The sequence below is a fragment of the Gracilinanus agilis genome, chromosome 3 (genome assembly GCF_016433145.1).
Source record: "Gracilinanus agilis isolate LMUSP501 chromosome 3, AgileGrace, whole genome shotgun sequence".
NCBI lineage: Eukaryota > Metazoa > Chordata > Mammalia > Didelphimorphia > Didelphidae > Gracilinanus > Gracilinanus agilis.
In genome coordinates, this window is record NC_058132.1 from 182007131 (window position 1) to 182023163 (window position 16033).

Here is a 16033-nt window from a genome sequence, read left to right on the forward strand (position 1 = left end):
TGTGTATAAGAGACAGAGAGAGAGAGAGAGAGAGAGAGAGAGAGAGAGAGAGAGAGAGAGAGAGAGAACACAGAAGACAGAATGTTTTATCTTCATTTTTTTACCATGTTATTTCACCAGATTCCTTTGTTTTGGATTAATTATGATTAAAGAATAGCAGAGATGGTGAGTTGATCCTTAGGGGTGTCACCTGAGATGTCTTTTTTGAGAAACAATAATAATATGGTACTACTGATTTGAATGCAGAGTCCAGGGCAAGATAGAAGTATGTGCATGGGTAGGGGTGGGTTAAGGAGGGTAGATGCAGCCACAGGGCAGATGACCAGATCAATGATATGAATCATTGAATAGGATGTGAAGTGTATTCTGATCTAGTGGTTTGGGACCAACAAAATAATGTGTGCTAGTTTAGTTGTGCATTTACTTATTCATCAGTCAAGACAGTTTAATTTAGGCCACGAATTTTAAATATGGGTGGATAAACTCTTTCCACAGACTTGGTGCATTTTTTCTGGTGGTCTGGACTGAAGGTGCTTTGCCAGTTGGGGAAAAGTAGCAAGGAAAATGGCAAGATGACTGGGCTAAACAAATGGATGGGATATGAAGCATGGCCTTAGCTGGTTTTCTGGGGCCAAGTATAGAAGGTTGGTTTAATTAATTAGATAATAAGCTCCTTGAAGGCAGATGAGATAGATTTTTTATCTAGTAGATTGCCTTACTCATTATAGCTATTTTCTAAGTGTTTCTTGAATCAAAACTTGGAGAACACTAATAGATGACAAATGAGTCTAGAGAGAAAGTAGGAGAGTAGGGACAAAAACTTCACCAATTTCCCTATTTCATCATGGAAATTTGTTCAAGATTCAGCAATAGTCCTGATTCTAAGATGAATTCAAATTTGTATTTTGAGCACTATAGTTCAGGTACATTATTTTTCTAATGGGATTTTATAGGCAGCCCTGGGAACCTAACTACCATGAATCAATTTATTCCTATGAAGAGGTCTTATGAGGGCTGGTGGCTATTTGGTACATAGTCTCTGATAGGCATTACTCTCTTATATGTACTAGCTTCTGGACCTTATCTTTGGGACCATCTGCTGGCCTTCTTAGCATCAGTTTGCTAGGTCAAAGTGCTAGAATATCTCTTGGTAGGGTAGTAGCTTTTTAGTCATAGAGAGCAAAGAGAAAAGTTATGTACTAAGTTACCAGGATAAAAGTAACTTTTCCTTTAGACCCTGATGTATGAGCATTGACAGAATTGCCCTAGGTGATACAGTCATGTGTGAATTATCTGGGACAAATAATAATTTTTTCTCCACAGCAAGGGTTGTGTGTCTGCTTCTACTGAGATTGGGCTTTCTCAGAACATCTAACTTTAATTGGAAGACACCAGAATGAACTGGTTTCCTCGCCTTCAGTTCTGTTGGTCAAGAGTTGGATTTTGTCCCATGAATTGGTGTTTCATTGATTTTTTTGTTGTGTTTTTAATTTTATGATTTTTAAGAGTGAATATTATTTCAAGGAAATGTACAGAAGTTAAAGCTCTTGCAGAGCATATTTCAGCAATTACTAGAGTTATTGTAGCAGTGGTTAGTATGAGGAAGCAAAGTGTTACAAACTTCATTCAAGTCCACTATGTAATAATAGGAGTAATAACACCAAAGCACAAAGAAAAGGCTATTGAAAACACCAAGGGCTAACAAATTATTGCTCGGAAAAAAAGCTTGAATATTTCGAAGAAGATAAGCAATGACCTTCAGAGAGACATGGAAAACAAAAATATTGTGAATCATTGCCTCCAAATGTGGCATGAAGTTTTTCAAGTTGAAAGAACAACCAGATCAGCCAAAGAAGTATATATTCATTATTGCTATGAAGAAGGGGGGGAGGGGAAACACTTGTAATGGGCAAGAGAATACAAAGATTGAAATGCCCAACACTGGAAAAAAGATAACTTACTAATGAAACTCCCTTTTTCATCTAAAGCTATGCCCCAACATTTGTCAAAAGAGATTCAGATGAACTTCTAAGAGTTGGGAATCTTCATTAGACTGCAGATCACACAGCCTCAAAAATTTTGAGGACTTTTTACTTCCAGTGGGCCCAGAAGACTGATTCTCATTGGGAGAATGATGGGAGAATTCTAATAAATAGGGTAATATATTGAGAAGTAGAATTGTTACTAAATTGTAAAAATTTCCAAATGTAGATGAAATAATGGACTATTACAACACACCCTTAATTGTAATTTCATTTCCCTTCGTTCCATCCCATTGTGGGTTTTGTATTTTTTACTACTGGTGTAACCTGAGCAAGTCACTTAATCATCATGGTCTTCAGTTTCCCTGACAGTAAAAATAAAGGGATTGGATGAAATGGCCTTTGAAATCCTTTTATGTCTATGACTGTGCATCTGTTGTTACTTGCTTATATATTTTTAAAATATGTTTTTCAAAGCACAAACAAAATGATCTAGATAACAAAAACAGAGCAGAATGGTTGCTTAATAAATGATAGGTCAATTAGAGAAAATGAAACATTTAGATGAACTTTGGGTCTTCTGCAGTTCACGGTTCACTTCTAAAGTAGAATAGGATGTTTATGAAGGTGATTGATTCTCTGTCAAACAGAGTGGATAACTATTACTCCATGATATCATAGAAGGGATTCCTTTTTCACTAACATGGATTAGATGGCCTCAAAGATACTACCAATGATCTTGCGATCTCATGATCTCAACCTTAATAATTATCAACTCAGTCTTTCAGTGATTAAGTTGAATCGGCTTTCTAAATTGATTCAACCCCCATGGCTACTTAGGAATATGACATTTCTCTCTTCTTAGGAAATTATTTGTTTGAGTAATGTGAAATATATAATATAACAAGTGTAATGGTGAGGCACCAGGGATGTTAACTATTATTATTAAAATGTAACTAAATGGTTTGTGAGTTCACACTGGGTCGAAGGAGAGACAGGATCAACCAGGATAGGGAGACCAGGGTTTACTGCCAAGCTGTTAACTGTCACAGGAATGGCAATTGATCCAACAGTCACTAACAGGCAAAAGGTAAAGTATATAACAGTTTAATTGAGGGTAACTAAATAAAGGATGGGAGAGGGGATTCTACACTTAAAATCTAAGGGCAAACCACAGGGGGCAGGGAAGGACTTAACTACACTATCCTAATGACCTAAGCCAGGAAGGGCCCAAAGGAAGCAGTACTGAAGTCACAGGGAAAAGCTCCTCCAAACCTGGTTCCAGCCAGGTTCGGTCAGCTCAGCTAAAGGGCCTGAGGGTGGCTTTGGGGTCTCAAGGTAAATCCAAGGATGGTCACAGGATGCCAAGAGCCAACTCCACTAGGTGATCCAAGGTACCCAGGTAGTGAGAGTGAGTTTGCAATTCTGTCCACTAGATCACAAATCACTTCCCCACTTGGTGCTGCTCTGCACGTCTGTTGTCCACTGTTGAAAGCCTTCACCTCTCAGGATCCCAGGGAATCTGCATGCAGTTTTTCCCTAACTCTGAGATCTCCCAGGGTTAGCAACAGTTATGTCCCAACCATCATGGAGTCTTTCTCAGAGCACAAGCCCCACTTCCTGCTCCTTCATTCCATCTTGGAATCCTCCAGCCCTTCCTGCTAGGTCCAACACTATTACTAAATTAATTGCTAAGTAACCCTCACAACACAAGGTAAGCTCATTGAGGGAGAGGGCCATGGAAGAAATGAAATCAAGGTAAGAAAAGTATTTTAATAAAGAATATTAGAATGTGCTGAGAGTGGCAACACTTTTGGCCAAATCAGATAGGGGAGGAAGTTGGAAACAAGAGAGAATACAGAGAGGTCTGATGATACAATGTAAAGAACCCTGGCTCTCAAGTCAAAAGAACTAGGTTAAAATTTAATTATTAATACTAGCTTTATAATATTAGGCAAATTACTTAACCTCCCTGAACATCACTTCCCTCATCAGAAAAATGAAAGGCTTGGACTAAATGGTCTCTGAGGCTCCTTCCAGCTCTAATTTTAGTCTAGCTCTGAATTTACATCTAGGTGTTCCAAAAGTCTCAGAACAGTTTTAAGCTTTAATAGCGTTCAGCTATTGGCTATTTTTAGCTATTAGCATTTTTAGGTTTACATAGTATATTTTTTTTTGTGAGGAAGGCAGTAGAAGCATTTTTTGCCCATTTAAAAGATAAGAAAACTGAGGCCCAGATGGGATAAGTGATTTGTCTTTTGTCTAGCAGTTAGCATTAGAGTGAGGTCTCAGAAACAAGTCTTCTGACTGCCAGAACAGACTGGACAGCAATCTCAGGCATCAGGGTTTTCATGGAAGGTGAAGAGACAGATTTAAATAAAGAATGCATTCAAATAAAAAAATTGTAGGTACATAAAATAGTTTTTGCAATCATTTTGTGTGATCTCTTTTAGTTTTACTCATGTCTTGTGGCATAATGAATAGTGTGAGGGACTTAGAGTTAGGAGGACCTGTCTAAATCCTATCTCTACCACTTACTAGTTATAAGACACTAGGCAAGTCATTTAACTCCTCTATGCCTTGAATTACCTTATCTGTGAAGTAAGTGTTGGACTAATTCTCCAAGGTCCCTTCCACCCCTAAATCTATGATTTTATGATCCCATATCCACAAACTGTGTAAGGAAACGATTGATCCATGGAGTGTACACATATCTTCTTGATGATGGTGGAATTGGGAGAGGTGGCATTTTATTCATTAATGTGGACAAACCTATAGCAATTGGATTAATTACCATAATGAATAAAATTCGACTATTTGTAAGCTACTACTATAATACATAGGATAATTTTCAGGAATTCATGGCGTCATACACTGATGTTTGCATTTTAATGGTGTCAACATGGAACCTAGAAACCCCAAACTTGTAGGCTAGTAAGATTTGATGAACCCCAAATTTTAGGACTAGCTTGTAAATTGGAGACCCCAAAGCTTGTACTTGTTCCCTGTTCCTTTGAGAATCCACCCTGAAGGGAATCTCAGGCTAGGAGTTTCACACTGAATAATGGACCCTAAGGCAAAAGACAATCCCCCTCAGGGGCAGCTGGGTAGCTCAGTGGATTGAGAGCCAGGCCTAGAGATGGGAGGTCCTAGGTTCAAATCTGGTCTCAGACACTTCCCAGCTGTGTGACCCTGGGCAAGTCACTTGACCCCCATTGCCTACCCTTACCACTCTTCCACCTATAAGTTAATACACAAAGAAGTTAAGGGTTTAAAATTAAAAAAAAAAAAAAAAAAAAAAGACAATCCCCCTCAGGTGGGGCCAAGCCCAAGCCGAGTGACTCCTTAGTGCAGTAGGCAGCACTTCGGTCTAGTAAACTGAAGGTCTTGAGTTCCATCCTTGAAAAGAGGGTGTGATTCAGTGGGAGAGGCTTCTGGAGACAAGAAGGGTCAGTTGGCTTGGGCTTGGCTCCCTGATGGGGATTGTCTTTTAGTTTAGGGTCCATTATTCAATCTGAAACTGCTAGCCTGAGATTCCCTTCAGGGTGGATTCTCAAGGGAACAGGGAACAAGTACAAGCTTTAGGGTCTCCAACTTACAAGCTAGTCCTAAAACCTGGGGTTCATCAGATCTTACTAGGCTACAAGTTTGGGGTTTCTAGATTCCATGTTGACGATGGAGATAATGACTTCTTTTTGTAAATGTCTTCATTTTAAGTGGATTTAATTATGTTCTTAAAATGAAGTTTCCCTCTGTTAAATTCTAGAGTTTTCGCCTCCATATCTGTAAAATAGGACATATACTCGCCTTTTCAGAAGGCTAGGAATGAGAGTGGAAGGTTGTATTTGTGTATATCTGGGGGATGCTTAATGAAAATGTGGGAAAGTTGGAAAAGGTAGGACCTCCTGATTAGATGTCGGTAATCAGTGCTTACTGGATAATACAGGAGCAATGGAGGGTGCTTCCTGGTGAGTTTCATTGATCTTGTCCTGCTATTCTGTTCTTTCTCAAGTTACTACTGGAACCTCCTCTTCCTTGGGTTCCTAATATTATCACCGGGTACATCTATAATTGGAAAGTGTAGATGTACCAGGCACATCCATAACTGAAAACTTTCCAAAAGTGTCTTATTCATTGTACTGTCTCAGGCAGATTAGAAGTTCACTAGAAGTTCCATAATGAAGAACTAAATAGTTTCTAGTATCTCATTTCTTCGGTTTCTATTTTTTTAAATTATTATTTGTTCCAGAGACTAGAATTGTGTGAAAGCTGAGGAAGAAAACTAGGAAGGAAAAAGGACAGAGTCCTAGAGAATGAACCAGGGATTACTAGTTTGAATAATTCATGCATCATTTAATCTGGGGTTGTTAAATAAAAAGGTAGTAACTAGAGACCATAGGATGTGTCTGTGTTTCTAATGAGGCCATGCTAAAAATAATATACCAAATGCAGGACCATTCATTACCAGAGATATTGTGATAGCTCATTCTGCACCTTCATGCCTCAAGTTAGTGTTCTGATATTTGTCTCTGTTATTCTCTTTTCTCCTCAAAGGATAAAACTGGAGTGACTGGAAGAGTATGTGTAAAGCAAAAAACATTGGGGAGTAACTATGGGGCCATGTGATCATGTGGAGTTGAAAGATTTGTGTTTGAGTTCTGTTGCCAACATTGATTAGCTATGTGTCCCTAAGCAATTCATTTATCCCTCTGAGACTTAGTTTTCTCATTTGTAAAAGGAGTTTAAAAATATTGGCACTACCTACTTCCTTAAAGCACTATATAAAGGGGAGGTATAGGTGTGCCTGGAGGCCAGACACTAATCTCTCTGAGACTAGATTTCCTCATTTTCTTATAGGGATCATGGAACTATAATTTAGATCTGGAAGGGACTGTAGAAGTCATCCATTCTACCTTTCTGATTTGTTCAGGTTAGGAAGCTGAGGCTCAAGTAAATGAAGTAGCTTGCCCAAGGACATATAAATATATCTATATCTATATCTATATCTATATATGATTCAGACTTTATACATCTCCTGTGAAGAAAGCACTCTGTAAACTTGAAAGCTTCCTATAAATGGGAGCTGTTATGAGTTTTAGTTATATGACCTTGGGCAAGTAACTAATCTGTTTTAGTCTCAGTTACTTTATCTCAAAGATGGGGATGAGATATTATATAAATTATATAAATATAATACTATAATACTTTTACTATTTCTCTTGAGGGTTTGTGGGAAAATTAAGAAAAAACAACTATAAAGTACTATTTTAAGTGTGAAAAGTTTCTTCTGTTCTTCTTTCTGCTCAAGCTTTCTGTTCTTTCTCCTCATCTTGTTCTTCTTTTCCTCTTCTTCCTTTTTCTTTTCTTCTCCTTATCATCATCATCATCATCATCATCATCATCATCATCATCATCATCATCATCATCATCATCATCATCCTTGCTTTCCATTCCATAGGGATTTCTCTTCAAGGTACCAAAGGCATCAATTGATTCAACTCATTGACTGACTGACTGAAAATATATGTGTCTGATGTCTGTCTGCCTCTCTCTCTCTCTCTCTCTCTCTCTCTCTCTCTCTCTCTCTCTCTCTCTCTCTCTCTCTCTCTCTCTCTCTCTGTCTCTCTCCTATCTATCTTGTGAATTTGTTAATTATACTGTATAATTTAGTCAAAACTGAGGAACCAGTGACTGTAGACATGTCCAGAGAGAGGTGTCAGGTTTCCTTGACTACCTAGGTTACTTCCTGTGTGTACCAGTTGTACATGCCTCATTAAAATGCTCCTTGTTAAATAAGGTCAACTGAAAAGTCACAATATTGTCTTCGTTAAGGAGAGTGTACCAGCTGTTCTGTCCATAGATTTTATATGTCTTCCAAAAGAGGAAATGTAAATAGTGCAGATAATTGAAATCCTCTGAGAATCTTTAAGCTTCCTTTTAGCAGATATTTCTGGTGTCTTTTCAAACTTAACCTAGTACTTGAAAAGCTGACATGTGAGCCCTGGGCTTAGAGTCAGGAGATCTCAATTTGAATCCCATTTCAGATATCTACCAGATTCATAATCACGGGCTAGTCATTTAATCTTTCATATCCTTGACAAAATGGGGACATTTGCACTATCTACTTCATGGGGTTTTATGAGGAAAGCATTTTACAATCCTTTAGGTGTTGTACAAATGCCAGTTGTTCAATGGTAAAGCTGAAGTGACCTCAGGGCTTCAGTGGGGGAGGAAGTGAAGAGGGAGGTGGCTCAAAGGCCTGGATCCCAAGAAAAGAAGAGTGGAGTTGAATCTATCAGATGGAGAATCAGACCCTTAATAACAAAATATCTTTGGCTCCACTTGCTCTTCGTAATGAATAACAAAGAATCAACCTGTTCCTCTGTGTGCTTCTCAGCAAAATCCACAATAAAGGGAGAATTGCTTAATGCCTTTGACTCACTGAATGTCAACACTGTGGTTTATAACACCTTTCCCATGGAAATGCATTCTGAGCTCAAAACACCCTGGGTTTATTTTTCAGAAAGGAAGGTCTGAGAAAGAAACAGGGTGGTTTGAGGTTTGGAAATGCGATTAGAAGTCACAGTTTCTGCCTGCTCATAGCACTACTGATAGTGCACTTGACTTTTCTGTTAGTTCCCAGCTCTAGCACCTCTGAAATAGGGGGATAATCCTCTCTAAGGAGATGGGTGGGTAGTATATTATAGGAGGATTTGTAGGCAACAAGACAATAGATGATGGAAGGCTGTATAGCAAGAGGATCAGAATTGGAGTCAGGAGATCTGGATTCTGGCCTTGGTTCTGTGACTAAGCAGATGTGCAGTCACGGAGAAGTCACTTCCAATCTTTGGAACTCAATTTCCTTGATTATAAAATAAGGAGTTTGAAACTGGATCATTTCTAGGATCCCTTCTTGCTTTAACATCTCATGGTTCTTTGGCACTTTAAGGACTAGTGATTTCTTCCTGCAATTGCTTTCTCTACTTTCAGATTACAATCCCTGATAATTTAGTAAATGATCTTTAAGAGTTGTTGTGGTCAACAATTACATTGCCCTGTGGGCAACCTGGTAATTAGTCTCTCTAGATTTAGTTATATTAGACATGTTAATGACAGACATATTATTCATCATTATTTCCATCCCTGAAATTTTTCCAGCTCATTAATACTCACTAGAACTTTGCTTCTTAATGATGGAGTTTTTGAGAATCCAGGATCACTTACCTTCATGAGGTATTATAAGAGAAATTGAGGTTGATGACTTTATCATTATAAACACAAAGGCCGAGAATCCTAGGGGTATAATTTTGGTCTCTCTTATAATGTGCTGCTACTATCCCTTGCTATTATCTCTTCTCTACCTGTCTCTTACCCCAATATATCTAAAGCCTTTTTAATATTGCTCTGTCCCTAGCCTCCCCCATCTGGCTTTTGTTTGAAGTGCATGGAAAGGGTTGAAGGAACATTGCCATCTTTAAAGAACTTGACAAGATGTTTTGAAAATGCTCCATATGCATTCTCTCTGGGCCCCAAGGTGCAGAAATGTTGGAAGTGCCTAACCTGGCCTGAGTGCATAGGCTTATAGAGGGAGAATTTGAAGAGACCTTAGGATTCATCAAATAAAAACTCCTCAGTACAGTGCTACCTTCAAAAGCTTGCTCTAGGTCACAATGCTAGTAAGTATCTGATGTGGGATTTGAACTTACATCTTCAAATCTAATGATTTCTCTAGCTATTCTGGGAATGGATTCTGAACTACTCATTTGGCCTGGGCTCAATTCCTCTTAAGATAATTATATAGTGGAGCAGCCATAGAGACTACACAATTAACTTGTGCTCCTTAGAAAGAAAATAATTCATTATGCTGCAAGCTTAGATCCTAGAAATTAATAGTCCTAGTTTATCAGCAATAGTTATAACTATACAAGTGTTTGAGGTGCTTTTCAGGGGGAAAAGGGCCAGACTTGTTTTGTTTGACTCCAGAGGGAAGAATGAAAAGAAGATACAAAGAAGCAAATTTGAGCTCCACAGATGGAAAAAAGGTTCTAATAATGAGAGTGAATCAAATGAAGAGGCTGCCTAGAGACATAGTGAGTTCTCTATCACTGGATGCCTTTAAGCAAAAACAGGATGGTTTTAACACCAGTTGGTAGTGTTCAAGGATGATTTGGATTAGATGGCTTGTGAGATTCCTTTGAACTCCAAGATTCTGTGATTTTATTTAACTTTTTGAGGTGGGGAGGGTGGAGATTTGGACCTATGGTTTCTTCCACATGGGAAAATTCAGTATGAGAACTCCTATTAAGGCAGATTGACAACTGCTTCCCCTTCCCCACCTCCATTAGATCATGAACTCTTTGAGGTCATGCTTTTGCTATTCCTAGGATTTAGCACAATGCCTGGCATATGGCACATACTTAATGAATCCTAGTGGAATTGGTTTGTGATATTTATCAAGGGAGCTGCCTTGGGCTCTGAGAAGTTAAGTGACTTGCTCTTGGTCTCGCAGTTAGTACATGTTAGAAACAGGACTCAACTCAGGTCTTTGTCTTTGTAGTCAGCCCTCAATTTTCATGACCATACTACCTTATTTCTGTCCATTGATAAATAGTCCACTTAATTTTCAATAGCACACTTCTTTCATAGAGCTCTGCAACTGATTAATGTTATCCCAAATAAAATCAGTTGGTTGGGTGTAGTGTAGCTGACATTGTTGCTGAACCAAAGTTTTGCTGGTAGGTAGTGTAGTAAGGTGGAAAGAAAACTGAGACCCCGAGTTCGAATCTAGTTCTGTTATTAACCTTTGTTGCCTTGTAGCCTTTCTGGCCCCAGCTCCTCTTTTGTAAAACAAGGGGACTGAGGGGCAGGTAGGTAGCTCAGTGGATTGAGATCCAGGCCCACAGATGAGATGTCCTGGGTTCAAATTTGGCCTTAGATCAGGCGTTGGCAACCTTTCTGGCCTTGAGAGCCATAAACGCCACATTTTTTAAAATGTAATTTCATGAGAACTGGACAGTGCTCACAGTGCGCACTCCTGTAATAGCGCCTGAAAAAAATTTGACTTTATGGTTCCTGCAGAAAGAGCCATACGTTGCCGACCCCTGCCTTAGATCCTTCTTAGCTGTGTGACCCTGAAAGTCACTTAACCCCGATTGCTTAGTTCTTACCTTGATTCTAAGAAAGGTGAAGGGTTAAAAAAAAAGAGGGGCGGGGCAGTTGGGTAGCTCAGTGGATTGAGAGTCAGGCCTAGAGATGGGAGGTCCTAGGTTCAAAACTGGCCTCAGCCACTTCCCAGCTGTGTGACCCTGGGCAAGTCACTTGACCCACCCTTACCAATCTTCCACCTATGAGCCAATTAACAGAAATTAAGGGTTTAAAAAAATTAAAAAAAAGAGGGGGTCAGATTACTTGAACTCTTCTAGTTCTTAGTTTGTGATCTTAAGATTTCTATTCACTTGCTGTCTCTGATAGTGATTTCTGAACTTTTTTACTCATTGTTTCAGGTTTAGTTAGCATATTGAAACATTGGCATATTGGCCTCCTAGATAGCCAATAATGGTGTTGCTGAGTGAATTTTTCAGTCCTCAGCTGGGTGTTTCAGCCCCAGACACAGTAAAGGGAGGTAGTAAATGATGCATGAGTGGCCAGTCAGTCAGCTGATTCATCAATTACTCTACATTCTTCTCCATAATAGATTTTCATTCCAGTGAAGTAAAGTACCATTGGCTAGGCTAGAAGAAAAAGGAGTGGTAAAAGTACCTGTAGTAGTCCTCCCCAACAAAGAAGAGGGTCTTCCGGGGCTCCCTTAGGTAGACAGCTGCATCTATTTGCTGCACATGCCTGGGGAACCCAAAGTCATAGATCGTCCTGGGAGGACCCTGCATTTGAAATCCTCTTGTTATCCAATAGTGAGGACCTGTGCAAAGAGTAGAGTTTTAAAATGAAATGAAAACCTTTTTTGGGGTCAAATGATGCTTTTTCTAAGTGCGGGGAGGGTAAGAAAGGGGAGAAATACCTAGGGACTTTCATGTAACCAACAAATGAGTTAATTAAAAAATAAATCAGACCTTATTGTATATCTACTTTTTATAAAAATGAAATAAAATATTGTGTCACTTTAAAGTGTTTTCCCCAAGGCAGCACTATTTGCTGTTCTCAGGAAATCCTATGAACTCCCATTCTGGTTCCTTCTCAAGAGCTGCACCTTCCTTTTTGTCTGGAAAGACAAGATAGCATATGTTTGTGGTCCTGTCATTTAAACTGCTCTAGAAATCCCACTTCTTTTCTGAAAGCATACATACATCAGTGCTCTAACAAAGGCAGACACACTGGGCAGTTTTCCTGACTTTAACACCCAAGAGTTCCTAGAACTCTGACTCTAGATTGATTCTTGACTAGCAAGTATAGGTCTGGGAATGGGGGAAGATCTTTAGCTCTATCCTTAGGTGAGGGCTTTCCTCTGGGAAGACTAACATTAGCTTAAGGCCTTTAATTCATTCAAGATGCCTTCCATCTCTAACCATTTTTCATTCTTAAAACTTTGTGAGAACCATAGAGTGAGTGAAGTACAAACATCATTGTATTATAAGATATAGTTCTGAACCAAAGCTCAAGGCTTTAAATGACTTGTTAAGGTCACTCATGTAGGATTTGAATACAGGTCTTTTCCCATTCCTAGATCTCTCCTTTGCTATGGTACTGAATGTGTTGTGAGAGAAAGCACTGGTTTGAGAAATGTTCTGCTATGTCTCACTTTCCCAATATGTAAAATGGTAATAATAACAATCATACCACAAACTTGACAGGGTTCGGAGAAAAGAACTTTGTATTTTGTAAAACAAAACATTTTATAAACAGGAGTTATTATTTCATCTTAATTTCTGTGGGAGTCCAATATTAGTCCATTTACCCAAATTTCTTTAGCATAATACTCTGAAAACACAACCTTTACTTTCTTAGAAATAACTCTAAGACAGAAGGGCTAGGGCTAGACATTATTTCATCTGAGGCAAAAGTAGGTACAAGATGGGAAATAGCATTGGTATATTGCACAGGAGAAAATATGACCATTGGTGCAATTGAGCTGGTAGAGAGGGTAGTTGATGGGATTAAGTGACTTGTCTAGGGTCACATAATTAGCAAGTGTCTGAGGCCAGATTTGAACCCATGTCCTCCTGATTCCAGGTCTCATTCTCTCACCACTGTGCTACCTAACTGCCTTTTGTCTATATCACTTAAAAAAAAAACCTTCTGTTTTAGAACTGTGTAGTGGTTTTGGAACAGAAGAGTAAGGTAAGAGCTAGGCAATGGGGTTTAAGTGACTTGTCCAGTGTCACAGAACTCAGAAGTATCTGAGGCCATATTTGAATCCAGGACTTCCCATCTCTACGCCTGGATCTTAACCCATTGAGCCACCTAGTTGCTCCCCCATCTCCCATGTTACTCCTAAAAGAACTCCTAGACATATGAGATCATAGATTTAATTCTGGTTCCTTTTAGCTACCATCTAGTCCAATCCTCTCCTTTTATAGATGGGGAAACTTGGGCCGGAAGCATTTAAGTGACTTGTTAAAGGTCACATAAGGTGGTGGAGTGACAGGACTGACATTCAAACCCATGACCTTCAACTCCAAATCCAGTCCTTTTTTGGTTGCTCTATGTGCTGTCCCTCTGGGTCAAGGACTCTGTCTAAATCTCTATGTTTTCATAGAGTAGCAATATAGGCACGGAATTCTCTTTTTTTCTTCTCTATTTTTATTAAATCCTTTAATCAATTCATATATAACATTTGAGCATTAACTTTATTTTTTCATCCATCTATGTCTCTTGTTATTTTTTAAAATTAGGATTTTTTCCCCTCTTTCGACACAATATTTTGTTCCCACAATCAATTTCCTTCTAATCTACTTTAAAGGCAACAAATTTCCCGGAATTCTTTTTTTGACAGCCATTATTCTCTTCATCTTAATAATGCTGTGGTGAAGAAACTTAACCAATAGTTGCAAAGGAAGAGAGCAAGAGGGATGCTTTCTTCTCTGTCCCTGAACAAAAGTTACACTCTAAGGACCTGGACTCTTTCACTTTCCCCATTACATCTTTCTAAATGAAAGAGTTTGGTTGGATACCTTTGAAAAAGAAAGCTATGCCCCTCTCAGTCACTTCATAAGCAGCATCCACATTTGACATGAGCTGGGGAAAGGAGCTGGTGATGGTACTGGGCCTGATTCCTGCTGCCAGGTGAACTTGCCGTCTCCAGAAAATCCTATTGGTTACCCACAACAGGACCAAAAAGAAAGATGGTTACTAAGAGATATGACTTGAAACTGGGGCAAAACAGGCTGCAAACCACTGTGGCATCTCTTTTGGTTAGGCGGTTTGGGATGCCCTGAGCTCCTAATGACTTTTAGCTTTGTTGAGATTTTTCAAAAGCTAATAAATCATGTATTTAGAGAGAGAAGGGACACAAGAGACTTCTTTGTTTTACCCAGTTCATTTTATAGATTTATAGATGAGGAATTTGAAAGGCATTAGTGATTATTTTTCTCTTAATTATTCACAATTTATTCTGTATATAGCTTGTTTTCACATATTTGTTTGCTTGTCTACCCCTATTAAATTGTGAGCTCTTTTAGGAAAGGGTTTTACCTTTTTGGTGGGTTTTGTTTTGTTATTCCCAGCGCTTAGCACAGTGCCTGGCACAGGGTAGGCACTTAATAACTGTTTATTGACTGACTCATTAGTAAACAATTTCTTGATACAATTTACACCGGTGTTGTTTCTTTTGCTCTCTTTCCTAACTTAATTTAAATACCCTGATAAAGATATTGTAGCTTGAAACAACGGAATAAAAATCAATCCTTGGGAAAATCTCTGAAAATTAACTATTGTATAAATAACTAAACTATTGTATAAATAACAGCTATGGTGATGAAGACAATGATGGTAATGCTGATTATATAGAGCCATAACTAGACACTATTTCACCTGGGGCAAAAACTGGTGCGAAATAGCATTGGTATGTGGCGCAGAAGAAAATATGACCATTGGTGTAGTTGTGTTGGTAGAGGGGTTAGTCAGTTTCTCAGGGAATCTGACTCATACTCCAATTGGAATTTGAGAACAAGATGGGTCTTGGAGAGGGTGAAAATAATGGCAGGACCCTGGAAATGGGAAGTAGGATTGTGTTGTGTGGTGTAGGCAGGGGCTAAGGAACATGAGTCATGAGGCCAATGGTATTTATTCTGCTTGAGGGGATAAGGCATGTCTCTGGATGTTGCTGTCCTGGGACAAAGTACTGGCTGTTCCACCCTCCTTTAAATTCTGTTATTCAAGGACTGAGTATCCAATCCCATTATTCAGTTCAATTAAGTAAATATTTATTACTCAGTCACTCCATGTAAGGTACTTTGCTAATATTTAAGCTCCTTGAAGGTAGGAGCCATTCCATTTTGCCTTTTATATTAAGTCCTGAGTAAGGTCCCTTCATATAATAGGTGTTTAATAAATTTTAATTAGTTAATTGATTGATTAGCACCAGAAGAAGATATAAATATAACTCCATTGTCTTTATACTATTTTATAGATTCCCCTTTTCTGTTTTTGTTTCTTTGCAGCATTATCTAAAGGCAAATTTAGCATAGATATGTGGAGGCAGAATGGGAGAGTAGCTAGAGTGCTAGAAGTGAGAAAGAACCATATTCACATTCCACTTCTAATATGTACTACCGATTTAACCATGGACAAGTCACTTAACTGCTTTGAGATTCAGTTTCCTCATCTGTAAAATGAGAATAGATTAGATGGGTTCTAAGGTCCCTTTTAGCTCTGAACTTAATAATCCTTTCATTCACTCCCTCCCCCATTATTATTACTTATAATGTATATAATTAAGGAAAACTTACTTGAGGGAAGGTGTTGATTATTACCTATAATAATAACAACAGTAATAGTAGGTCAGGTGTTAATTTATGTAATTGTCCACAAAACAATGATCTCAGTATTATACCATTTAACCCTGAGCATTTAAACTGCAATTCAACACAGAATTAAAT

General features: G+C 38.6%; 1 protein-coding gene across 1 annotated transcript in view; it reads right to left on the reverse strand.

The window, feature by feature from the left end:
- MMP20 (matrix metallopeptidase 20) overlaps positions 1-16033 on the reverse strand; it is a 50579-nt gene that overhangs the window by 4190 nt on the left and 30356 nt on the right. The window contains exons 7-8 of the mRNA XM_044666257.1: positions 14108-14244; positions 11742-11898 (exon numbers count right to left, since the gene is read on the reverse strand). Coding sequence (XP_044522192.1) covers positions 11742-11898; positions 14108-14244 — 294 coding nt within the window. The remainder of the gene's footprint in view (positions 1-11741; positions 11899-14107; positions 14245-16033) is intronic.